The 27,254-nt window shown below is 38.4% G+C and overlaps 1 protein-coding gene across 1 annotated transcript in view; it reads left to right on the top strand.

Annotated features, from left to right (window-relative positions):
- Window positions 1-27,254, top strand: part of LOC115422492 (protein kinase C zeta type-like) — a 182,454-nt gene that overhangs the window by 11,723 nt on the left and 143,477 nt on the right. Inside the window, exons 3-4 of the mRNA XM_030138838.1 lie at window positions 2,626-2,715; window positions 7,641-7,691. Coding sequence (XP_029994698.1) covers window positions 2,626-2,715; window positions 7,641-7,691 — 141 coding nt within the window. The remainder of the gene's footprint in view (window positions 1-2,625; window positions 2,716-7,640; window positions 7,692-27,254) is intronic.

Below are 27,254 nucleotides of genomic sequence, written 5' to 3'. Positions count from 1 at the left end.
TCTATATGTCAGCCCTGCGATGAACTGGCGAATTGTTCAGGGTGTATCCCGCCCTCACCCATAGGTAGCTGGGATAGGCTCCAGCACCCCCCGTTACCCTAGTGAGGATAAAGCGGTTCAGAAGATGACTGACGGACTGACTGAAGTGCAATTTTGATATTAAATATTATGCCTCAACTTATCATTTATACATGTGCGTTGTGGATCGGATCTACAAAGGTACAAAACATTTAGTAACAGGCAGAATATTGTTAAAACTGCACTTAATTTCTTTAGACATTTCAGGTTCTTCCTATTTGTTCAGGTTATTCACTAGGGGTGTGCCATCGAAGGCACTTCACGATTCGATTTGATTACAATTCAGGGTGCTACGATTCGATTAATCAACAATTATCACGATAATAATGATTATAATGATTATTACGATTATAACATCTTTTTTCCCCATTCAGGATTTATTTCTCCCTCTGTGGCTACTTCATACTTTTACATGAGGTATATGTGTCAGTATCTATAAATTCAAGTAATCAAACAAGTTTTCCTCCATTATCTTTTATTTGGGTCAAAAAACTGAATGATTCAACATATTTTCCACCAGGGAACCAACAGGAAAAAGGTAGCAGTGACATATACAGTACAGCAAAACCTGCTCTTATTCACAAATACAGATTTCCAGTTACCTGCAAAACATTTGCTGTATCAAAGCAATACTTTTCAAAAATATGTATTTCTCTATTAACAGTACAAAAAAACTTTGGTGGAATAAAGTCCACTTTTTTTAGGAAATCAAATAACAAAGTGTCTTTAGAAATAAATAAGACTTATTTCAATCAAAAGTGGTTTTCACAGATTTTTGTACTAGTCTAATTTTAAAAAATAACAATAATAATTGCTTTTTTTTTTTTTTAGTTTTTTTTAGTTTATTTGGCTCCTCAAAAGCTCCTCAGGAACCCACTCAAACTCTCAGACCCTCACCACAGACATGCTTCTATAGAAAACTGTAGAAAACAGCTAATTCAGTCTGAACCAACACAAGCGCTAGCTTATTCAGTCGTAAGAAATGATATCCAAACAAAATCCTCAATGAGTAGCATACATCCCATAACAAACTAAAGATTTCGCTATCCACAATCAAAGCATGCATCACATGTCGGAGCTATCCTACATGCTTACCTCAGTGATTCCACTACTTTGGTTTTGGACTCATTGTACAGTTTGGGAACTGCTTTCTGGGCTAAATACTTTCATACTTTTGTTCAGAAGTTTGTATCTGTGCTCCGGCATCCGCATCAGATCACGACAGCTCGGCTTCCAAGCGCTAGCTTTTAAATCCGTTTGGTGAATCTCATGTTCTGTAACCGTAGCCAAAGAGTTAGAGTTGGTGTTACTGTGTTCCCCTGGTCCGTTCTTTAAGGCGTCCGGGCGGCATGCGCCACTTTTATTTTCCTGCTGTATGCTGCATTTTTGTTCCTGTCATTTTGTAATTATGAAAAATAATCGTTTTTGAACATTTATGAGTAGTTATTGAATTGTCACGTGTCGTATCATGATGAATCTAATCATCGATGAATTGGCACACCCCTATTATTCACATTTTATTGTTAAAGGATAGTTTGTCAATGTAAATATTTTCATAAGTTAATGTTGTTTTTTGCACTAAAACAAAGAGGAAAATGTAAAGTCATTATTTATAAGTTATAATGCTATTATTTTACTTGAGCTTGAATAGGTTGTATGTGGCCCCTGAACTAGTTTGACACCCTTGACTTTTAATATCTTCAGTGTAATTTTTACACTTTACAAATTCATCCTGCCAGACGAGAACCTTTTGGCCTGCAGGCTGCATGTTTGACACCCCTAGTCTGGAACATTTCCCCTGTATCAAATTTTGTGTTTAACTCTTGTACAATTTTGCATGTCAGTATATTTTTTTAGAACTGTAGTTAGTCATGAGTGTTCTCACACAGAATGTAATATAGTAGTAATATGTGATGAAAGTATGATGGTTTAATTTTTCATCAATAAGGCTGGACCTGTTGATTTCACATGCTTTCACTTCTTGGTAACAGCTTTAGGCTCTGGCATCCCTGGTACGCTCCCTGCGAGGACATAAGTTCAGAAAATGGACTGATGTTGATTTCTTGCCACATAGTTTGTTCAAAAAAATTACAGAAAAATAATGAAGACACTGAAGAGAAGGACAGCGTGTTGAGCAATGATTCCAAGTAACTAGACTATCAGGATAAAGATTAGTTTATGTAACATTAATCTCATACAAATGAGATTATATGTAAGAACACATCCACAAGCTCCACATGATGTTTAATTCATTAGTATATTTGAAGACTAAGTACTAGAATAATGTCTCAACTGTTGGAAGTTTTCATTGCGACTGATATTAGTAGTTCTAACGCTGTTGTGATGTTTATTCATGACGTCCACAACGTGTAAAGGGCTTTAATTTCAGATTTCCAGCAGCTCCAAGACACTGCAGTCACAGTTTGTCATTTTAACACTATTTCCACCTCTTTCCTCGTTGCATATGTATTTGAGTGATGATCGGTGTGGTGTGGTGGGATCAGATACTGATATGTGTGTTTGTAATGTCTTTGACTGTGTATGCAGGGGATCCTTGTACAATCTCGTCTCAGATGGAGTTGGAGGAGGCCTTTCGTATTTACAGTCGAAACAAGAGGTCTGGACTGCTGCTGCATGGTGAGTTAGCTCCTGCTTTGAATAAACACAATAACCCCTTGAGATGAAGCAAAAAATTCCATCATGATAATGATAGATTTATGTATTTTTTGCATCCAGTCCTAGGTGTAAATCGGTGCTCACTTATATCACGATTGTTCAGCTGAGTGCAAGTACTGCTTTGGTTTTTTTCAACACATTAAGCTCCATTTATATTGACAGTAATATAAAGTTGGGTTTATATGTCTATTTTTAGTCCAACGGCCCAAAAGGTCCGATGGACTACTGGTTTCCATTGGCGTCCGTCTGTTGTGCGTCTGTCGTCTGTCCGCTATACGTAAACAATTTTTCGAGAATCTTTCTCTCCAAAACTGTCAGTCAGAATGACTTGATATTTGTTGCGGAAAGGGATGTAACGATTACCGGTATAATGATAAACCCCGGTAAAATTCCCGACGGTTTGTATTACTCTTTCAAATTCAAATTATCTTTAAAACCGTATTGAATTACCGCACTTTGAAAAACTCACAGTGACACTGCTCATTTCCTGGAGAAGCAACAGCATTCCAGACACGCATGCGCAGTTTGCAATGTTTGGAGTCTGAAAACATGATGGAAAGCACCCACACCGACAGCGTTCCGGAGATTTTTCCCCCCACGTAGCCGGGAATTTTTGAAAAGGGAGATTTTTCTCTGTGTTTGTGCCTATCATTTATTTAACAATGATGGGCATGTGTACTGAAAATGAAGGTTTCTATAAACTCCAGCCAAAGTGGAAATTTGGACAAATCTCCGTTTTAGCATTTGCGTGTAAATAGAGGGAAAAGTGAAAATGGAGATTCTCGGGCGGACAAAGGACATACTCTACCAAGTTTACATGTAATGATATAGTTCTGAGGAAGAGGATGGAGCTGATAAGTGAAGTTGCAAGTATTAAATGAGAAAATAAGGAGGTTTGGTAGCGAATGTTTGCGTCTTAGCTAATTAGCGCCCACTACATCTGCTTAACAGGATCTTCATGTATTTACTTGACATAAAATAAGGCTTTAATGAGGTGTTTCCACATTGTAATACTTCACATTTTGTTTATTTTGTTTGTATATCCTTTATCTGTTCTGTCCACTTCAGTAGAAGGTAGGGATGCAGTGATAACCGGTATAATGATAAACCGCGATAAAATTTCCGACAGTTAGTATTACCGTTTAGATTCTAATTATTATGATAACCGTGTTCGATTACCGCACCTAGAAAACTCACGGTACTGTTCATTTCCTGAAGAAGCAGCAGCACTCCAGGCGTGTGTGCACAGTTTGTAATGTTTGGCCTCTGAAAACATGGCGGAAGGCACCTACACGGACAGAGATTCGGGGATAGTGGCTCCCGCACGGACCCTGTCTGTTGGAGTGCACGCACGGACCAGGTCCGTCCGACTGCGGGTCGGTCCGAACAAGCACGCGCACGGACTCGGTCCATCCTAGCAAGTGAGTGCACAGACCCGGTCCTCGCTAGTGTTAACCCCTTCCCGGCCCCAACATTGAAACCGTCTGAATATAGATACTCAGGACAAACTCATGTCAGTTCAAATGAGCCCAGATGAGTGAACTTCAACTGGACAAAGACACATGATGTGTGTAAAAACCAAAGGAGTGGAGGCTTTATGAACTGAAGGACATTCAACAGTGAATCCACTGACTGACCTCCAGAGAAACTGGACCACATGACACTGTTGTGACTGGTCTGTCACTGACCAGGAGTGAACCACTGACCAGTCTGGATCAGATCAGCCTAACATGTTTTAAAATCCTCATTCTTTCAGAATATTTACATTTGTTCATTAAATAGTTCAGGAAAATATGACTGTGTTTCACTTTCTGTTTGTTTGTACAATAGTGTATATGTGTGACTGAAAAACAGATGCAGCTGTAAATGACTACAGAACTAACACAGTTCCCCTCAGAGTTCAAACCCTTTTTCATCCCCTCTGTCACATCAGAAAAGCAGTTTGTGATTGTAAATACAGTCACCGGCTCATCCATTTGTATTACATTGTATTGGTTACACGTCTTGGATGTGGAACCAGGATAACTATATCTCCATAGGTTCATAGTGGAAGTAACATGTTGTTGTGATTCTTTTCAGGATTCTGATTGGTTAATGGTACTTGATCATCCCACTACACTGCCATCTACAGCCCTGGCATGTTCTTGATGGTATAGATATACAGGGCCATATAAATGCAGTTTTCTGAAAACAATCACATCTGCACAAGTTTTTTTTTAAAACGGAGAGGGGGGAATCTCCATTTTCAAAAATACCCAACTATGTATAAACATGGATAATGTTTCTGCCACATTACTTTTTATAAAATGGTAGTGTTGTTTTTATATGCACATTTGATTTCTAGATAAGGTATATGAAACGGTGAAAGTGTTCTTTATGTTCCAGTTCTTAAATCTGTAAGACTAGATCTAGTCTTGAATGTAAAGAAAAGTATTCTTGGTTCTTATCTACAATCTCTTATGGCCATAAGGTGCCATCTTTAATGCACATTTGTATGTTTGATGTTTACATGTTAATATGATGTTAATATTTTAATGTTTCTGCCAACAGAAAGTCCATTCTGCATGTTATTTAGTTGTTTTTTTTTTTTCAAAATAAAACTTGATTAAATTATTTCAGGTTGTGTATAAGTACTTTTTGAACATTTTGAGTACATTTCAACAATACCATGATAATAATGATAACCGTGATCATTTCCATGGGAATAACCATGATATGAAATTTTCATATCATTACATCCCTAGTTGTGGAACATCTTTGTGGTAAGGTCTACGAAGGTTGTTCAAAGAACTAGGAAATACTTTTTAATGAATTTTTTTTATGAATTTTTGAAATTTGAAAAATCCCCATTGGTTTATAATGGGACAAATTTAATAATAATAATAATAGTAATAATAATAATAACAATAATAATAATAATAATGGATTCGATTTCTATAGCGTCTTTTTGGACACTCAGAGTGCTTTACATTATTGACCCATTATTCATTCGCTCTCACACTCCCCCTCTGGTGGTGGTAAACTACACCTGTATCCACAGCTGCCCTGGAGCAGACTGACAGAAGTGTGGCTGCCAGTTCGCGCCTATGGCCCCTCCCACCACCACCGAACATTCATACACATTCATACACTAGTGTGAGTGGCACTGGAGGCAAGGTGGGTGAAGTGTCTTGCCCAAGGACACAATGGACAGACGAGGACAGAGCGGGATTTGAACAGCCAACCCTTCAGTTATTGGCTCTACCTCCTGAGCCATGGCCGCCTGCAAATTTCAAAGTGCTATAACTTTAAAACAGTTGAAGATATTGATATAATTACTATTGGCAATAGATAAGAAGTTCATTCATTTGGTGCCATGACCTTTGACCTTGAGTGACCTTGAAAGGTTAAACGAATGTCAAATTAATGTCTTTAAATATGCCGTTGGAGTACAGGACCCTTGGTCCTATTTTTTCCTAGGTCTACAGGGGTAATTTTGTTCACATTGTCAGCTGTAACACTTGGAAAATATTTGAATGTCTGATGGTTTAATTTGACTCTCATCTACTTCGGCTTTGGTTGTATCAAACTGCTCTAACTGAGAGATCACTTTTTTTTCTTAGACACACAGATGCAGATACAGATTGTTCAACTTTAGGGGGAAATTCAAATGTCCACCACAAAATAAGAAGGGACAAAGGAACTAAAACATTAAATTAGAGCAAGGAATCACTGAATTATTTGCAGAATATTCAATGTTAGTTGTATCAATCTTAATGAAATTACTTCAATAATTGTTTAATTGTGCACATGTATAATACAGTCTCTTTGTTTCCTGTTTTGTCCTATATACCAGGATTTTTCATAGCTTTGAGGTGGACTCAAATGATAGCTTTTTGTTGTTGTGATGATGCATCGTTACACAACTTTATGCAATATTATCACAAACAAACACAAAGAGTCCAAATACTATTCCAGATTCCAGACAAATCATGTTCTTATAAAGCTTATTTACAAAAAAGCTCTCTGTTTATTTAGGGTATTAAACTATCTTTTCTCCTCAGAGTGGTAGATACATTTTAGTTCCTCTAAGTCCCATGTATTACACCACTACCTAATGGTTCCTTTGAGACTAATAAAGTGTTACCTTTGTCTTTATAACCTGTACAGTATATCTAGTGAGACTTGATATTTATGAATGGGCAACATCCAGGTTAGTAAAGCTGAACCTAGGTCAGTTAGGGTCAGACAGTTCAGTTGTTGGCTGCAGTCAGGAACATCACTATCATTTGGCTCATTGTCAGTTACCTCCATGTTCCAGCTTGATGTTTATCAGTTTGCCTGCTATTTAATTATTATACCCCCGCCTGCCAATAGGGTGGGGAATTCCATCTGTCCGTCCGAGATTCGTATCCAACCGATTTCTCAAAGACTATTCACCCACTGCTTTTCAAATCAGGAGAGCGGCAGTGCACAATTTGATGGCTGAATTTCAAATTTGGGATTTTTTTTTTTTACAATTTTTTTTAAATGTGAAAATTTGTCCAACTGATTTCTTAAACTATTCACCCAATTCAGCAGCCAAAGTGTGATCAGATTCAAAGTTAAGAGGGGCCAGAATACTGTTTGTCTTTTTGACGGAACTACCCAAAAAGGACATAATTTAGTTTAATCTAGTTTATCTAGTTTATCTTTAATTTAAAATTAAAAATTAATCCTTAGGTAGGCAGGGCATTAATGAGCAGGAGATGCAAGGTGTTGTGCAACCGGGTGGGGAAATTAGTAAGTTCAGCCTACTTTCACTTGTTTATTTATCATTTAGTTTTTTTTGTTTGGATTTTCATCTCTAGTCACACAACAAACAGTGACTTGTATCCATCCTAATACTTTGTGTGTCTTTGTGTCAGTGTTCCCCAGTACTCCTGAGCGGCCTGGCATGTCCTGCCCTGGAGAAGACAGTGAGTAAATCAACTTTGCTTTTCCCCTCCACCCCTCTGTACTGTCTAAAAAAGTTCTGTCATTCACATCCTGCCATTGCTTTCACACTGATCTGCTGAGGAGCTTGGTAGTGATCAAGTAATAAAGCAATATGCTAATATGCTAAGTAATATGCAGTGGCTTCAAATCACATAAAACTGTGTTTTTTTTTGTTTTTAAATTATCATACACTAATAAAATGAATATAGTTTAACTTCACTGATGTGACCACTTTTGTAACCAAAGCAACGAGTTGGCTTTAATAAGGTTGGCCTCATTTATGGCACTGAATTCCATTGCATTCCAAAAAATTTTAAATTAGAAACAACAGAATACAGTAGATGTATAGGCCTATGTTTGACAACTTTGTGTGATTCACTCAGTCACTGGCTGTGTTCAAAGATATTTAATATTCAGTCCATGTAGTTCTATAGTTCCCACTGTATAATAATACATACATACCTTCTATGACTGCCCGGTTGTTTTTCTGGCATTCAGACCCAAATGCTGCTTGAATAGACAGTTGTCTCTTCATGTTTACGTTTTAGTTTAGTTTAGATTAAACTTCCTTTACCACAAAGACTCCCGTCATAAATGGCGCATGTGCAGTAGACCCCCATCCAATACAAGAGATAGGCGAGGCTTGGAGTGCATAGATTTGAGCTTAGAAGTACATGTGGATGGATAGCTCAGTAAATAATGCTACGGTCTACGATGCGGGAGATCGGGGTTTGCAAGAGCGTTGGTACTGTTTTCAACATTTTACATGTTCAAATGTGCTTGTTGTGCGTGAGTGTAAAGAAACTACAACAAACATATCCTGTACCCAGTTCCTGTGTGAAATCATTAAAAAAGGGTAAAGGAAATCTCTGGAGAAGCGGCAGTTTTTCTGACAGAAGATGAAGACCAGACTATGTACGCCAGCATCCAAAATATAACTTACACATGTCCTAAAGTGACCATAAAGTTGAATAAAGCAGGCTGGACTGGAGCCACTGGTTTTGCATTAATGATTATCTGTAACTGCTTCCATCCACTGAATTCTAAACTCTCCACTATTTCTGATTTGTTTAATAACCACACAGTTCACATTTACTGCAGATGTTAAAGTGTTTTAATTACATGACATGAGATTCCATTTTAAGACATTCAGATACTAGAGGAAAGGACATGTGGCCATTAAAAGGAAAAGAACTTGTCCTCTTGGGAGCAGGACTGCTCAGCCAATTTCATGGCACTCCTTCTAAACAGGGTACAGATATTTTGTGTGCAAATTGTCAGTTTGTCCCAAAGGCTCAGCAACATCAGCACTGGAACGGCTGCATTAAGTGGGTTCTTTTAGAGAGGCTTACACTCCACTGAACTCTGACATGAAAATTAGAGCTGGCAACTCATTTAAAAGCATCAGTGTTGACCTCTGGTCATTTGATCCATATGTTCAAAAAGTTAAGGAATCATATTTGCTGTATCACAACCCTGCTCTGTCAGTACCAATTATATGTCCAGGGTTCAAGTATATCTCCTAAATAGGCTGTATAGCAGATATGTCAATCATACGGCCCCCGGGCCAAAAAAAGCGGCCCACCAAAGCATCCAATTCGCCCCTTCAGTGCAAAAATTACACTGAAGATATCAACAGTCAAGGGTGTTGAACTAGTTTTTGCTCAGGGGTCACATACAGATCAATGTGATCTCAAATAAAATAATAGCATAATAACCTGTAAATAATGACAACTCCAAATTTTGCTCTTGGTTTAATGTGAAAAAAGTAAATTTACATTCGGAAGATGTTTATCTTTAGAAACTATCCTTTCACAATGAAATGTGAATAACCTCAACAAATAGAAACTTGAAATATCTTAAGAAAAATAAGTGCAATTTTAACAATATTAAGCCTGTTACTAAATGTTTTGAGCAGTTGTAGATTCACTGTGATCTGTAAGTTGTGTTAATAATAAGCTGAAACATAATATTGTTGAAATTGTCCTTATTTTTATTAATAAATTTCAGGTTTTACATGGTTGTTCAGGTTATTCACATTTTCAACATTTTACTTCTTTCACACCAAAACAAACAGAACATTTCTGATTATCATTTATAGGTGATTATGTTATTATTTTACGGGTCCGGCCCACTTGAAATCCCATTGGGCTATATGTGGCCCCTGAACTAAAATGAGTTTGACACTCTGGGATAGGCTGGACCTCTGCAACCCTCTCATAGATCAAGTGGTTCAGAAAATAAATGAATGCATGCATGAATTTCTTATTTTAGTCTTAACCAGAATCTATTCCTTTACCCAACCAAGGTTTTTCACTGTTTAAAAGGTAAGTGGAAGGAAGTGCAATGGAAATAGATTTCACAAATAATTGTGTGTCTGCATGTGTGGACCTGTAAGACTGCAGTGAATTCATGAAAAGCAGTATTAAACAGAAATGTTAAACAAAGGTTTTGACAAACTGTCAAATAGTTTTAATCTGTGTTTCTGATCTAGATCAGAGGATTAGTTTCAGACTAAATATAAAAACCTGCTTGAAGTTCTTTGACAAAATAGATCTTATATCTGTCAGCTTCTCAATCAACAGCCCAAGAAGTATGCTATTGTATGAAATTCTATGTCTGGAAGACAAAGTTTAAAGTCATGCTACTCTTCATATTCACTACCAGTAGTTTGCTTTATCTTTTGTCTTTTTCTTTTGCTGATTTTCATTTAACATTTGTAAAATTTGATTGATCATTGTGTAACTTTGCTATTTTCACAAACTATTTGAAAATGTACAGTTTAAGAACAACTTAACCTAGAAGTGATGACATGTTGCTCACAGTGTATAGTTCCATTGTCCAAAAGGCTGGATGTTTTTCTGTGTCTACAAGTGAAACCATTGTCTTGAGGATGTGTTAGTGGAATGCTCAGGAGGCGATATTCAAGGTCTGTACCTTGAATACCATTAGTATCTGAGCGGTGTGATCACAGGTCCGATGTGTTGCTTTGGGACAGTTGGACGGTCAGACTGATTAGCACTCCTGCCTCTGCACTCCCTCACTGTCTGTTTGCTGTCACAGCATGTTTGAGTGGCTTATGGGCTGCACTCCTGACTGTGCATGTGCATGGCTGTGTGGGAGCTGAGTTTGATGGAGGGGGTATCCAGTGCATTTGTCCTGAGGCAGACCACCGGGTTGCTGTGTGAAGTGCAGAAAGTGGCTGTGATTCTGTAGGTAGGTAATAAAGAATACACACTATAGATTCTGTCTTGGACTTGCAACACAGTGTTTCTGCTTTGTCTTACACTTTATATGTTGGGTCCTATGGACATGAACATGTACCGTTTAGATTGGTGGTTTCCCAACAGTGTGTATGTGCCTGTTTTTAAGCCTGATTTTCTTGGTTCTGATTTGTTTGAGTGGATAGAGAAGGGAGTGATAGCCATTCTTTACTGAGAGTAGGAAGAATAAAGAAGGAAACCATGAGACTGAGTGGAGGAGGAGAGAGGAAGACATTGTTACTCACTAGTTGTGGAATACTGTCACTTTGTTTTTCATGGCAAACTCTGCACAGATATCTCCTCTACTGCAAAAACGGCCCTACCAGAAAGACCAATCATCTTAAATATAACAATTTTTTGTGGGTTTTTCAATGTGGGATGTATTAAATGGCTGCATCTCCAACATCAAGTAGAATTTGTCTAAAAGTTTTTAAGCCACTGGCATCAGAGGTTCAATTTTCATGCATGTATTCATTTAAAATAGGCTGAGTGGCAGTATATTTTTCATATAGTGTTGCATTATGGGATTTGTAGTATTAATGTTGCTTATGAATCAATCAATGAATTAATCAATCTATGAAATTTTATTTATATAGTGTGACAGCATAACAAAAGATATCTCATGACACTTAACATTTCAAGTTGGTCCAAACGAGACTCTGAAGCCAATTTACAGAAACCCAACAGAATCCTCCAGGAGCAAACACTTGGGGACCGTGGTGAGGAAAAACGTCCTTTTAACAGGCAGAAATCTCAAGCAGAACCTGGCTCTTGAAGGATGGTTGTCTGCCTTGAACAGTTGGGGTTAAAGAGAGAGGGTAAAGGAACTGAAAGAGAGAGATTGGGGGGGGGCACATGAATGCACAGCAAACTGCACTACAACTGTTAAACATAATGTGCTGCATACTTTTAATACCCCCCGGCCAAATATAGTGTAAGATTCTGTTGAAAGTTCCTGCCCTATAATTTAGATTAGATTGTCTTTGTGTAAAACTTACGGCACACATATTTATATTTGAAAGTACTCAGATATCATAACTACACAAGGCCATTTGACCTTGAAAAGGTGAAGGTGACCTGTTTTCAATGGGCTTCTGCTCCATGCCAAGATACATATATAAATGTGGTGCAGATATCTCAGTGCATTCTTCAGATAATGAGATTATGTCGTTGAATGGACAGACCGATGGACGGATAGATGAAGAGACAGACAGACAGACAGATAGACAAACAGACGACAAAATGATTATAATAGTACTTCAGCCCAAAGTTGGTGAAGGGGTACAAAACTAGAACTAATAATATATTGCTAATATAATTACCAATAACTAGAACAAATGCCCATAACAGTTAATACTACAGCCTGCTCCAGGGCAGCTGTGGCTACAAATGTAGCTTACTACCACTAGAGTGTGAATGTGAGAGCCAATGAATAATGGATCAATAATGAAAAGCGCTATAGAAATCCCAATCACTGTTATTACCCTGCCCCCTGAAGGGGAGGCAAGGGGTATTGTTTTTGGTTGAGTTTGTTTGTTTGTTTGTTATTAGCTGAATTCATACCAAATTGGATTAATAGATTGCCAGTGACCCAGAATAGATGTTGTTATATTTTGGGAAAAGTAGGTCAAAGTTAAAATTTTTAATGAATTTTTTAAATCATTATTTCTTCCATTTTCTTATAATGGACCTCATTTCAAATGTCTATTAAAACATCAATTTTGTTTCAGTTTACTTCAAACTTGGCACATATATTGAGGCAATTGATATGCTGACATCAACGCATGCATAGACATGATGACATCAGCTGGATCATTGACAAAATAAGTTACAATACATGCGAGGGGTGGGGTTTGTTGTGCCTGGCACCACTTGTTGTTATTATTATTATTATTATTAGTATTATTATTATTATTATTACTATTACTCCAAATACAAGGACTAACAGTGGACATACTACTACTGCAACTGTTAGTACAAATAATAGAAACCTCTACCACGTATGTAACTATTAGAGCTTGACCAATATGCCAATATCGGCCAGTGCCCGATATTGGCTGATAACCGATATGTTGGCCGATATATGAAACAGAAGAAGAACATTGACCTACACAGGATATAATAATCTTATATTATATAACTGTGAACGGGTTGATTAACAGTTGCATAAATCTTTGTTTATCTCACAAAGATAATTTACACAACTTTAAACCTCTGTATAATAGTCTGATATTAGACTAGTCTGTGACCTGTGGGGAACCATGGGTTGTAGATGTAGTTTTTATGCTGGGGAGAGCAGACTTTTGAAAAAGACTCGAGTCTGTATTTTATAAGTAGTGACATAAAAATTGTTTGGTAAATCATTCTTCAAAATGTAGGCAACACCTGCCTTTAATGAGTCCAACTACAAAGCAAACTACGCAATCACAGAAATAATTAGAGCAAAAAATATTACTACCACAAAATAATGTTTTTCCTCACAAATTTTGATGTGTCTGCTTCACGGCACTACAACTTTCCATGTGGACTAAGGACTAAACTGAGCATGTGCAGAGTGAATTAGGTGAGTCTTAAGTTGTTCCTGATTGGAGCAGTTGCAAGAGTTACAACTGACCCGTGTTACAACTGTTCCCGGTCTCCCCTACACTATTATTACCCAGGTGTGCCTACAGAATGAAATTGGGAGGTAGACAGGAAGCGCATGGACATGGGTGTGTGTGGTGGGCTGAAAGACTGGGGTGGGGTAGGGGGTAGCAGTCTGTGATTTTCGGGGTTGGGGGGGTGGGTGGAGCAGGGGGGATTAGGGGTCCATCGTTGTCAGAGAGCGCTCGGGGGTAGCGGTCCGTGATTTTCGGGGGGTGGGGAGGTGTCAGGGGATCGGAGCAGGGGGGATTAGCAGTCCATCCTTGTCTGAGCGCGCGTAGGGGGTTAGCGTCCGTGATTCTGTGATTGTGTATGTGCGTGTGTGGGGGGGTGATAGCATCATTGTCTGACTGACTCTCCGGGTGGCACACACACACAGGAGCAGCGAGCGACAGAACCTCCGCAGCAAAAAGTTAATACATCGGTTACATATTGGCCAGTGTTGATTAATTGGTGATATGCTATAATTGGCCTGATTAATCGGCTGGCAGATTAGCTCTAGTAACTATATACTAACACCATCACAAATAAATGGATAAATGAATAATGATGATGGAAGCTGGAGAAAAGCAGGAGCACAGCAGCAGGTCAAGAGGTGATCCAGGGATTCATCGAAAAGGAAAGTTTTAAGCCTCCTCTTAAATGTAGAGAGGTTGTCTGCCTCCTGGACTAAAAGCTGTTTCAGATCAGTAGGTGTCTGGCCATGAAGGGCTTTGTAAGTGAGGAGTATTTTAAAGTCTGTCCTAGCTTTTACAGAGCCAGTGCTCCAAGGTTAACACCATTCATGATGACCACTTCACTAGACACTGCATCCCTACCATTTTTTTGGCCAAGCACAATGACTTCAGTTTTGTCTGAGTTTAAAGGTAGGGTAGGAGATCCTGGAAAAGTGGTTCGAGCAAGCTACAGTTTGGAAATACACAATTCAAAAGTCCAGACCCCTTTCTTCAGACTTCCTTATGAAGCCATGCCTCCACAGTACTGGACTGTACTCGCAGAGGGGGAAGGGAGGAGGGACAAATGGCAGTTGAATTTAATAGACATATCACCATTCAATCATTTCGATGGGCCGGTTAAAATGACTGGATGGTGTTTTTTCAGTCTTGTCTGTTCCACAGGTGACAAAATTTTTTGTATTTTGTGTTAGAGCATTTAATTAATTCATTGTAATCAGGATATGAAGGGGATTTTAAGCAATATAGTAAAAAAGGCTCCAGGAAAACATCTCCTACCCTACCTTTAAAAGCATCTTAGTTTGCACAGATGTATGAGACAACCAGATTCAGATTAGAGATGATGATTAAGTAATAACACAACAGAATAAAGAAACAGTCATCATCCAATCATTCCACCTTATCACCACAAAATTATGATTACACAACAATATTTCTGCACATTATTTATCTCCATGTCTTCACTTTAATTATCGTATTTATAATATTTGTCTAGTACATATTGTACAAAGTACTATGTTTAATATGTATATTTGGTGTGTGTGTGTGTGTGTGTGTGTGTGTGTGTGTATATATATATATACATATATATATGTATAATTCTTTGTAGTGTTGATCATTTCTTTCCTGCTATGTTTATTATACATGCACAGAGCAACTTTAATACACGCTAACACACGACAGTACATGATAAGGAAAGAAAGAAGACACAGTGAAATCAATGAGGGAGAAAAGTGAAGAACTGAAAAAGGGTTGTGTGGCCTGTTCACTGTTTTACTATGTGGTATAGAACACTGTATGTAAATCAGTGATACAATCACATCAGTACTGAACACTACATTACTGGATGGAGGGAACTTAATTTACTATCAGTACATTATTGCTTTTTAGTGGCTGTGTTTTTATTTAGTTTGGCATAACTCAGTCACTGTAAACCACAGTCTCATGGGGATTACTGCTTTTATACACCACAAAATATTTATCACAACGGGTGTGATGTGTTTGCATTAATGTCTCTGCAAGCCCATGTCATATATATAGTGAACACTTTGAAACAAGCTATTGAGTGTATTTCATGTTAAAACACGTGATTGCAATGAACCAGTCCTAGTCAGACATTGTACTTACAGAAGTGTATGGACGTGATATTCTACAGAAAGTGCAGAAAAATACAAAATGTATTTTGTGAGGTCACCACAATCCAGTAAATTCTTTAGTCCAAATGAACTTTTGTGTCAAATTTGAGGAAATTCTGTACAGCCATTCTTGCAATATCACATTCACAAGCATAAACAGATATGAGTTTACAGTGGCCTTTATCTCTGACCTTTGAAAATTCAAATGGAAATGCATACAAACATCTGACCTGCTGTATTTTTGTTGCACGTCTGACCCATTCTTGTGAACATAATATCTGAGGAAGTCAAAGAACTCAAATTAGGATTTGATGGTCAAAAGTCAAAGGTCACAGTCACTGAGACCTCATGTCTGTCCCATTCTTGTGAATGTCACATCACAAGAACACTGCAACAATTTGGTACAAATGCTCACTTTGACTTAAGGTTGAACTGATTGGAATTTACGGGTCAAAATTTTACCGTGACCTCAGAAAACTATCTCTTGTTTCTAGAATTCATGCACTATGATAAAATTACAATTTTTTCTAATTCTCAAAAGAATATGAACTCAGCTAAACGCCATTTCTTACTGTTGTTTGTACTAAAAATTGGAACTTATTCACTGTGATCATACATCTAAAAAACACTTACTACATTTTTTATTACATATCCACAAAGTTAAGCTGACTGGGTGGTGTAGGTGTAGTTATTAGTCGCAGGGTGGCATTTCTAGTGTTCTAGTTAGTTTAGGCACTTTTTCAGTTCTAGCCTCTATCAAACTCTAAACACACCCTGAAATGATAAGGTTCACATTTTCTTTTTGTAATTACTATGCACAGAGATAACACTGATAATACTCTGACATAATCAGGGATGTTTCTAAGAATTGATTAACTTTCTTTGGAGCCACATGACAACCAAATAGTCTCCTCATGACAATTGATTTGATCCATGGCCTTTGTCTTTAAAAAAGCAGGACTAGAAGATAAGAGACTTTGCAACATATAACATACAAGACACAATTAATTTTCAGTTAAAAATATAAAAAACGTGCATATTTAGTTATTAAGTTAAAAGTAAATAATAAATTCTTATTGCACATTGTCATATTTTGACTGTCTTGGCTTTCAGTGCAGGGTTCTGTGTTGTTATAGCTCTAGGAAAAAAACTGTTCAGGTGTCTTTCAGTAGGAAGATCAGAATATGTGCAATAATGAAGGGACAGTGTGTACTATGTGTGGATGTACCAGCTCCAGTTTGTTAATGTATAGACTGTAATTCCACATTATGTGGACTGCGGCTTTAGAAGTATTTTTATAAATCATCCTTTGTGTGCCTCTCTGGGACTTACCTATATTCACCCACTGAATAAAAGGGGCACAGACAAACTGATATTAGAAGAAATGCCTGTACAATGTAAAACTGCATTCTAGGGTTTGTTGGATTGGATTGTAAACCACATATTCAATTTATCTGCAGTTATTTTTCTTCGGCTCCATTTACCCATATTGCGTACATACATTTTATGGAGGTGGCTCTGGATCCCATGGGAGTTTTAATCACCTCCAACTTAAATGAAAGTTAAAACTTATTGATTGATTGATCATTGATTTTAGTAATTGAGGAACAAATCAATGGCAAGGAAAAGTGTTCATGTTACAACTCCACCAAACTGTAAATTTTTTTGCTCATATTTAATTAATGATCCAGTGTTATTTTTGAGGTTAAGATGAGCCATCCTTACTACTTAGATGAAGTAAGGATTTATAAATGCACCTGCTGGAAGAACAACTGAATACCCAGCTATGCATTTTATTATTTTAATAATATTCATTTATGGATCCAGATGGATAGAAAATTAAATTGTCTTTAAAATATGAAAAGAAAATCTCCAGTGAGCAGTGAGGGTTGTGCAGATGCAAAGGCAACAGTAACTCAAACAAGACCAACAATGAACGTTGTAATGACTGGGGATGTCCCGATCCAATGTAAAGATCGGTAATGGCTGCCGATCTGGCATTTTTTAGAAAATTGGATTGGATCAGATTTAGTCACATGATTGGGCTGATCCAGTTTTCACATGAGTATTCAGCATGGTTCTGCTTAACGGCTTCGAAATGAAACATCATGCAACATGTCTGCTGTGTGGGAATACTTTTCTCTGGAAAGCAACAACTGTCAAGCAGCAACTTGCAAGATGTGTAAACTGGCAGTTGTGTGACAAGGGAACATCAGGGCTTGCTTTAATACAACAAATTTGATTCGTCACTTACAAAAGCATCACATGACCCAGTATAAGAACTACAAGGCTGCAGTGAAGCTGAATGTAGAATGAATGTAGAGCCCATAGAATAAAGGTTTTAGTTCTTCTCTGATTTTTGTATATGTAAGATCTAAGTTACTTGATTGCTTGAGTATTTATTTATTTTTTTATATTTAAAAGTCTTATTTTAAAAGGGTTTATATATATATATATATATATATATATATATATATATATATATATATATATATATATATATATATATACATACATATCTATCTATCTCTCTCGCTCTCTCTCTCTCTCTCTCTCTCTCTCTCTCTCTCTCTCTCTCTCTCTCTCTATATATATATATATATATATATATATATATATATATATATATATATATATATATATATATATATATTATAAGAGGTATAATGTACCACAAATATTCCACAAAATGGATTGGATTCCACTTCGTTTTTAATACGACCTGACTCAGTGTAGGTTTGTTTAAAAAAAACAAAACAAAAAAGAATTTTGTTGATTACCTCCGCCAAGGAGGTTATGTTTTTGCCAGGGTTTGTTTGTTTGTTTGTCTGTCCGTTAGTGTGCAACATAACTCAAAAAGTTATGGACAGATTTGGATGAAATTTTCAGGGTTTGTTGGAAATGGGATAAGGAAGAAATGATAAAATTTTGGTGGTGATCGGGGGTGGGGGGGCCCACGGGGGGGGGGGGGGGGGGGGGGGGGGGGGGCACTGATTGTTAGTGTGCAACATAACTCAAAAAGTTATGGACAGATTTGGATGAAATTTTCAGGGTTTGTTAGAAATGGGATGAGGAAGAAATGATTAAATTTTGGTGGTGACCGGGGGTGGGGGGGCCCACGGGGGTGGGGGGGGGCACTGATCAGCCTTGGCGGAGGTCTGTGCTCTCCGAGTGCTTCTAGTTATGTTATGAAACATTATAAAAATCTTTGGCTAATAGTTTGGTTGCATTTAATTGTAATGCTTGGAAGAGCCATATACCAGAAATTCATGTTTGTTATAAAATCGAAATTTAATAGTAAAAAGTATCGGTATTGGCAACACTAATCATAAAAAAAATTGGATAGGATCTGAAGCAAAAAAAAATCCAGATCGGGACATCACTAGTAATGACCCCTTGACCACCCCTTTTGACAATGAGGGCTACCCTGCACCCATACACCCGTTTTTCCTATCTTGTCCTGTCACGTCATCTGTGCTAGCTTCTCCTATCTGTTCCCATGACCATGCACTGACCCTGAAAGACCAGAAAATGTAGGTTAACATTGCTGTTCAGATCTGATGGTAGTGAAGAGTAATCATGTTGACACTAATGGACAGACACGTAAATGGATGATGCAGTAGATGACAATACCCCTTCAGCCAATGCCAGACCGAGTAGTAGCGTACCTTGCAACACACAGCACTTAGGACCTTATAGGAGATTGGTTACAGCAATTTAAAACCACACCAGGGCCGTTGACTAAAGACCAGGTTTTTAGTCAGAAAGCTTTTGGTTTATTCTACAGCAATGCATTATATTCTCTGTGATAGAGACTGCTTTGCCAACTGTTGACCACATTTCGTCAGTTCATGGTTTCTACTATTGGTACAAATGTAAACAGAGAAAAAGGCCTTTGAAGGTCTTTAAGTCGCAGAGCCAGCGCTGCTTTTGGGTATTTCCCATCAGAGAATCCTCAGAACTGTTCCATGCACAAGTGACTATAGAATCCCCAATGAAGAATGAATGGTTGTGGTGGTCCCGGGGGACTTGCAGAGGACAGTGGCCGTATACATGAAACATTTCAAATACACTTAATTCCAAACCACTCACTTAAGGTCTGATAATCAGAAAACAGCCCATGTGTAACTATCTATAGAATATGTGATGCTATGATATGCCCTACATACCTTTTTTTTTTTTTTATCATGCAAAAGACACAAAGCCTGTTTTTTGTTTTCTCTTTTCTTCCTATTTATTCATTTACTTTTACCATATGGGCTCTTGTCATGGGGTCATGACACTCTTTAAAGCAGCATACGATGTTTGTCACCAATTTTTTCATCAAATCTGTAAAACCCAACTGATCGCCGAAGTATCACAAATCCGTTGGTGTTTTCATGATTACGCACTTGAATCACTTCAGTCATGGTGAACAACTTAGAAGTTGACTCCATCACAAGCAGTCCTTCGTTTACATACCAAATCAAAACCAAACTGTCACTCGGGCTTTTTTGGAATTCCACGCAGCCGCAACAGGAAGAATCAATGAAGCCGTTTCTGTGTTTGTTGCTGCTGCGACCATACTGCAGCTGTGTGGAATTCCCATTCACACAATGCACTTTGCAACAAAATTTCCGAAAAGGCCCAAGTGACATATCTGTTTGGTATGTAAACAAAACAGACTGCTTGTGATGGAGTACACAACGGGGTTGTTAACTGTGAGTTAAGTGATTCAGGTGCGTAAACACGTAAAGGTTAACAGATTCGTAATACTTAGGTTATCACTTGGGTTTTACAGATTTCATGAAAAATTGGTGACAAACGTCACAGGCTGCTTTAAAGGCTTTCTTGTCCAAAATAAGAGAAGTGTTGCTGTGCCTGATTTATCACCACAGACTGACCACTACAGCAGGAAACAGTGTCTGAAATGGATTGTCTGGGGAAAGCAGGTGTAAAATCTGGTGCAGCGTTTTAGCTGACTCACATAGAGAGTGAGACCAGACCAACAGAAAAAAACCCCCAAAAAAGCCAGTTTTCTAGTTCTACCTTTGTGTCTGATCTTTCCCTTCTGCTTCGTGATATCTGGTCAGAGGAGTTTATTAGATTAAAAAGTACCCACACTTTCACTGTGAATAATAGATTATCTGCCTTTTTTGTATTGCATTCCAACAAGCTGCACTGTGATTGGTGCACTGCAATTACTGTGCTTATCACAGCCAACAAAAACAAAGTTATTCAAGATACTATCATATGGCAGCATGTTATTAATTTGCCTTTCTTTCTTTCTTTCTTTCTTTCTTTCTTTCTTTCTTTCTTTCTTTCTTCTTTCTTTCTTTCTTTCTTTCTTTCTTTCTTTCTTTCTTTCTTTCTTTCTTTCTTCCTTCCTTCCTTCCTTCCTTCCTTCCTTCCTTCCTTCCTTCCTTCCTTCCTTCCTTCCTTCCTTCCTTCCTTCCATGACTGAGATCACCACAGACTAACTATTTAGTCCACACCATAGTCCGGGAAGTTTTGGTGCCTGTTTTTTATTTAGTTATTGTGCCTGTCCTAAGTGACGGTGTTCTCATTTCTTGTAATCAGCACAACTTAAATTTAGAAGTTTTTTTGTTTGCATTTTTCTAAGGGTCTAGAAAAAATGGAAAAATGTGCTTTTTTCACTGGCAGATTTTTATTTGGGAGGGCGCCGGAACTGGCACCGGTTCCTAAAAGTTGATTTCTGACCACTCAAAGCAGCTATATCCTGGGGTTTTTGGCCTTGAAGTGTGATTTGGTGAGTGTCCATTTGCCCTCAGTCAGCAGAGGCGGCCCTGCCTTGTACTGGATTCTCCATCTCCATCATACCCCCTTGCCATCCCCCACTACACTGTACCACCAGCAGCAACAGCAGCGGCAGCAGCACCAGGCCACACCCACCAGCCCCCACCCTCTCTTCCCTCACACCCCCACCCTTCTCTCTCTCTCTGCTGTGTGGCACCACTGTCTCTCCAGGGAGGAGCCTACAGCGCCGCTGCTGCATCACAGCAGACAGACTCGGATGAGGGACACAGTGTGATAGTGAAAGACAGGGAGAGACAGACAGAAAGGGAGCTTTGTGCCATTAACGCACAAGGCAGACATTTTATTTATTTCTGTATTTTTTGTCTATTTTTGGTTTAGCCTGCCACAGCCAAAAAAAAAAGACAAAAACAAAAGATACTGGACTACTTCATCGAGGATAACAGACGGAGAGAAAATTAAACAGCTTTGAGAAAAGCAAGGAGACTCCATCAGCTGTGAGGAGAGAGAGGGAGGGAGGGAGAGGGAGGAAATAATGAAATAAATCCCAGGGAGGAGAGAGAAAGAGGGAGGGATCGCCAGAGAGAGGGAGAGGAGGGGATGTAGCAGTGTGCATCCTCGCCAGCTCACCGCACATATACACACATACACATACACACACACACATATATGCACTCATACACACACACAAAAACACGCTTAGCCTGGATAATGTGCTGAAAGAGGTGGAGAGGAAGGAAGAAGGCAAACCGGTGAGCTATCTATCTCTGCATCCATCCATCCATCCATCTGTCCACATCATCCATCCTTTCACCATTTCATCAAACTGTGTGTTTCTATGCTGATCACTGACACAATGGATGTCCTTGTCTTGGAATCTGTCTGTCTGTCTGTCTGTCTGTGTACGTCTGTGCGTGTGGGAGAGCCTCATCTTCCTCCATGATTAGCATGTGCACGATTGATTCACGCCTTTTATCTGCTCATTGTGTCAACGCATTGCAGGCAGGCGGAGAGACTAGTGTGTGTGTGTGTGTGTGTGTGTGTGTGTGTGTGTGTGTGTGTGTGTGTGTGTATACATGCAAGCAACCTGCTAGCTGGTGTGCTAGCATGGCTCATGTTCCTGGCTTCAGTTGGAGCATAGCCCTGGAAGGCTGTCTGCTTGCTTAGCGTTCCACCTGCCAAGGAGTGCTGTCGCTGTGCATATTTTTTGTCACAAAAAAAAGAAGAAAAATAGTGTATGGGTAGGACTGGTGGTTGTACTCAGTGATCCACCTCTGATTTGTTGGTTGACTGCTCATCCCAATTCTTGATATACTGTTTGTAATGGAATAATACTTAAACCTAAGATGACAAGAATGCTTTGTTGGAAGAGACGTGGGGAGGTTGGTTTGAGGAATTCTCGCAGCAGAAATAGCGCAAGTGTTTTGCAGTGGCAGCTTTTGTTAGAAAATATTACACAAGATTGACCTTCAGAAACCTATTAGATAAATCGTATGCCCCCAAAAATATATAATATAATATAATATAATATAACTGTGTGTGTGTGAGATGAGGGAGCTTGCTTGCTTGGAGGTGTTTTTCTTTTTCACAGAGAAGATGCTCAAAGCACAATGAGGGGAGAAAAGTGTCCTCTTTTTTTTCCACCTCCTTCTTGAGAGAACCCTGGAAGTTTGTCCACATGGATATGGTCTGAAAGCAGTGCTACTTAGCTTTGTGTTTTACTTAAAGCACCAACTTTGCGATAGCAGGATAAATGCAAATGCACATCCCACTGCTTGAGTCAAACTATATATATATATATATATATATATATATATATATATATATATATATATATATATATATATATATATATATATATAAAATTAGCAGTGACATAGACACCCACATTCAATGCCTGATTTCATCACTTCAGTATCTATGTATCCTGACTAATTGTGCTCTGTCACATGACTCACGCCAGAAGTTACAAGACGCCATCGCTGACCCCCAGCTGTGGTGGTTCCTCTGTCTTTTGTGCACTAGTTAAATTCTCATCTACTCATCTCATCTACTGACTGCAATCATACTCTAATTTTTGACTCTTCCCCCGTCCATTGGTTTACCAACACCCCCCCACCCCCCCATCCCTTCTCCATCATGTGATATACATTTGAGGTGCATTAGAATGTATGGTGATACTTACCTATTAATACATACAGTTTCATTATAATAATGCTATGTCTGATGCCACATAAGTTTGTATCAAAACTGCTAACAGATTAGTCTGATAAAGGTTCATACTGTCTTCCAAGTACAACTGTGAAGATAGTTTATTTAGCAGACGGGAACAGTTTTTACCTACTTGATGGGTTCCACACCTGGGATGCGTCCTGATGAAGGTGGGGGTGCAAGCCCTCCCTGCTGTCTGGCACATTTTCCTGAGCAGCCGACAAGACACGTTACGGGAACATAATGTGACGAGTCTGACAAAGGCTAAAGGAAGTAGCCGAAACTAGTCAAGCAGGTAAAAACTGCTCCTGTCTGCTAAATGAATTATCTACACTGCTAACAGGTTAGTTTCCCTGGTTTGTAAGTGAGGCAAGAAGGTGTGATTTATTTATTTTTTTTTCACAATAAAAGTATATACCATACCTGTATACAGCAAAGTCAGAAAACATAGAATTGGTAAAAATGAAAAGCTTAAAACAAAATTTGGTAAAGAAATAATCAAATATGGTCGGACTTTAAGTGACGTCAAAGTGTGACAAAACTGCAGACGATTAACACTTCCCTGTACCCAGCACTTCCCTCAGCACTGCAAGCCTTTTAGCCTCTTTAAGTCTGTTATACAGCCCACAGTAGTGCTGTTTGGTTCACTGTCACCACCTTCATCAATCTCTTGGCAGCTACAACCATCCTCTCTGTTGCACATGACCAGCACCAAACAGAGGACAGTTAATTTAACTACTTGCAGGCGACTTTAGTGCAGCTTCAAGCAGCTAATAGAGACAGATATCATGTGCAGTGGTTAGCCGACACAGAGGTAAAATTAAGAAGTGACTTAGATTCACAAAGTAGTGTTTAATAAGTAACTGTATGTTCACATGTCTGAAGTACATGTTTTTTTTTTTTTCATGGTTTGTTTTCACTGCCAAGTAGCCAAACCAGTTAATCTTTAATGTTCACAGTGAGTCTCAATAACTACAATTATAAAATATTCTGACATTTGACATTATTCTTAAATTGACAATATTGTTAATAAGCTGTTTAGATGTCTTTTAAAAAGGAATGTTTGTGTTAACATGCAGTCACGTATATTACAATTAAAAACACTTTCCCCATTGCTGATAGACACAGCCTTCTGCCTCATTCCCTCAAGTGCCTCCTTGAAAAGGCTTGTGTTGAGATATTTGTGTAGTAATGGAATACTTGTATGCTTTGAATGAATGTAGTGAATGATAGGTGGATTTAGCTGAACTAAAAAATAAGGGAGGATTGTGAAAACAATTTTATTTATTTATTTATTTAACCTTTATTTAACCAGGTAAGTTAGTTGAGAACTGATTCTCATTTGCAATAACGACCTGGCCAAGAGGCAGCACACAAACAATACTTATGTAGGGATGGTTTGTCCACTACTTTGTTCAGCAAACGGACCTATTTTCCCTTATGACACCTTGGGTCCAATCACACAAACCTGTAAATCCTGTAGGTCTAAAGCAGGGGTGTCCAATCCTGGTCCTTGAGGGCCGGTATCCTGCATGTTTTAGATGTATCCCTCTTCCAACACACCTGATTCAAATGATAATCCTATCATCAAGCTCTGCAGAAGAATGATAACGTCCGTCAGGTGTGCTGGAAGAGGGAAATATCTAAAACATACAGGATACCGGCCCTTGAGGATCAGGTTTGGACACCCCTGGTCTAAAGCTTTCTAAAACAACTAATTTACTCCATTTTTTTACGGAATGAAGCAGATGAAACATATGACCAAGGCAAGGAAAAGGTTGGAATGTGTATGGTGTTATGTGCAGTAATGTGTTGCTGGACACTGACAGTGACTAACAACAGTGTTGTAAAGCTTTACTGGTTATGAAATACATGCTGCTACCAGCATTTTCCAAAAGACACCTCTAGAATGAACCCTAAATTTCAGTGTGCATTTCAAAGGCTCAATATGAAACATAAGTACAAAAATTGACTTGGATTCACAGTATTTTTGTTATTTCTTTTACAGATGCCAGAATTGGGTAATTAAACTCCCAAATATATTCAGACACAAAATACCATTGATAGTATTGAAAGCAAAACAGACTACATTAGTACATAAATACTAAGAGATTATGGTTAGGAAAACATCACAGTTATGGATAAAATAAGATAGCTACTAGTCACATGGGAATCTCACATATTCTACCTTTGAATACATCATTGCAAGTTTTTTTCATTGTTATTTTAATGATGTTGTGTTTTGCTTGGACCAGTCAGTACAAAATGGTATTTACCTCCACGAAGGCAGATCCTTGGTGGAGGTCTGTGGTCTCCGAGTGCTTTTCTAGTTTTAACTGTGTTTCTAGATGTTCTGTCAACTGTTAGATAGTATTTCCCTGGCCAATCCCTGAAATATGCCAATTGAAAAGTTGTTAGATATGCTATTTTAACCCTTTTTGCAATAATTTTCAAGTTTTTCATGTACATTGCAATATTGAAGTGTGGAACAATTTGACATGGTAAAGAAAATTAAAAATAATTAAAATTGCTGGACACAACTTGATCTTAATGCCTCTTAACATCTACCAGCTCACCAGTGGCCATTTAAGTGTTTTAACCACATGCTAGACATGAAGGATATTCCACTTTAGATTAATATGAAAACGTGGTTATCTATTGTGATCATGCTTTAGCCACATACTACACAAAGAAACTACTAGTTTGTGTCCAAGTGAAGTCAAATTCACTTGTTTTGCACTTTGACTTGACTGATATGAACCCCAACTGAATCCTAAGAATAAGTGAAAATTCTGTTAACAATTACTTTTGCTCAGAGTTCCATGGAAAGGTTAGATGTTAAAAACATAATTTTTCATCAGTGTTTATATTGAAATGCTTTAAATTTTTATACCAACCATACCATACCAACCCAAAGTTCAGTGTTCATCTGTTAAGGCTTTGAAAGAATTGGTTGCCCATGAAGCGTTGTATGTTAATTGTCCCGGTGTATTCTTCTGATGATGGCCCGGTCATAATGGCAAAGGACTTTAATACTTTGAATGTTTCTTTGCCTGAAGTGATAAGGCACTTTAGCATTCAGCCACTCTGTCCTTGGCTGTGCTCTCTGCAGCACAGGGAGGTGAATATTCTGGAGCTGGAGTATTACATCTCAAAGGCTATTTCTGGTTTGGGGGCATTTGAGGCTGTTTTGAGCTTTAGTGGCCGTGCTCTGTGCAACCTGACTCATCCTATATATTGATTCGGTAGCTGTTTCCAACTATTTATGAGCCTGTGTAGGACTGCGTGTGTGTATGACTGGTTAGAAGTTGTGCTGACTGAATGCTGACCTATTAATAGCACTTTATGGGTAAGGTTTGGTTCGCTCTGCAGTGCAGTTGTTGATATATGAAGCATAATGACACATGCTTCCATTTCCGTTTGTCGATTGGAGGAGGCTGTGTATTACTGTCTTCTGGTTTACTGCTGTCTTGCTTAGAGGGGTCATTGAGACTGCATTATCCAGCTCCAGTCAACCTGGAGTAGCTAAACTGATTAACTGGAGACCACCGACTTTCTTCAGTATCTGGCTGACTGACACAGGG

The sequence above is a fragment of the Sphaeramia orbicularis genome, chromosome 7 (assembly GCF_902148855.1).
Source record: "Sphaeramia orbicularis chromosome 7, fSphaOr1.1, whole genome shotgun sequence".
In the NCBI taxonomy this organism is placed as follows: domain Eukaryota; kingdom Metazoa; phylum Chordata; class Actinopteri; order Kurtiformes; family Apogonidae; genus Sphaeramia; species Sphaeramia orbicularis.
The sequence above is the reverse complement of the archived record's forward strand: the minus strand, read 5'-3'. Positions and strand labels throughout refer to the sequence as shown.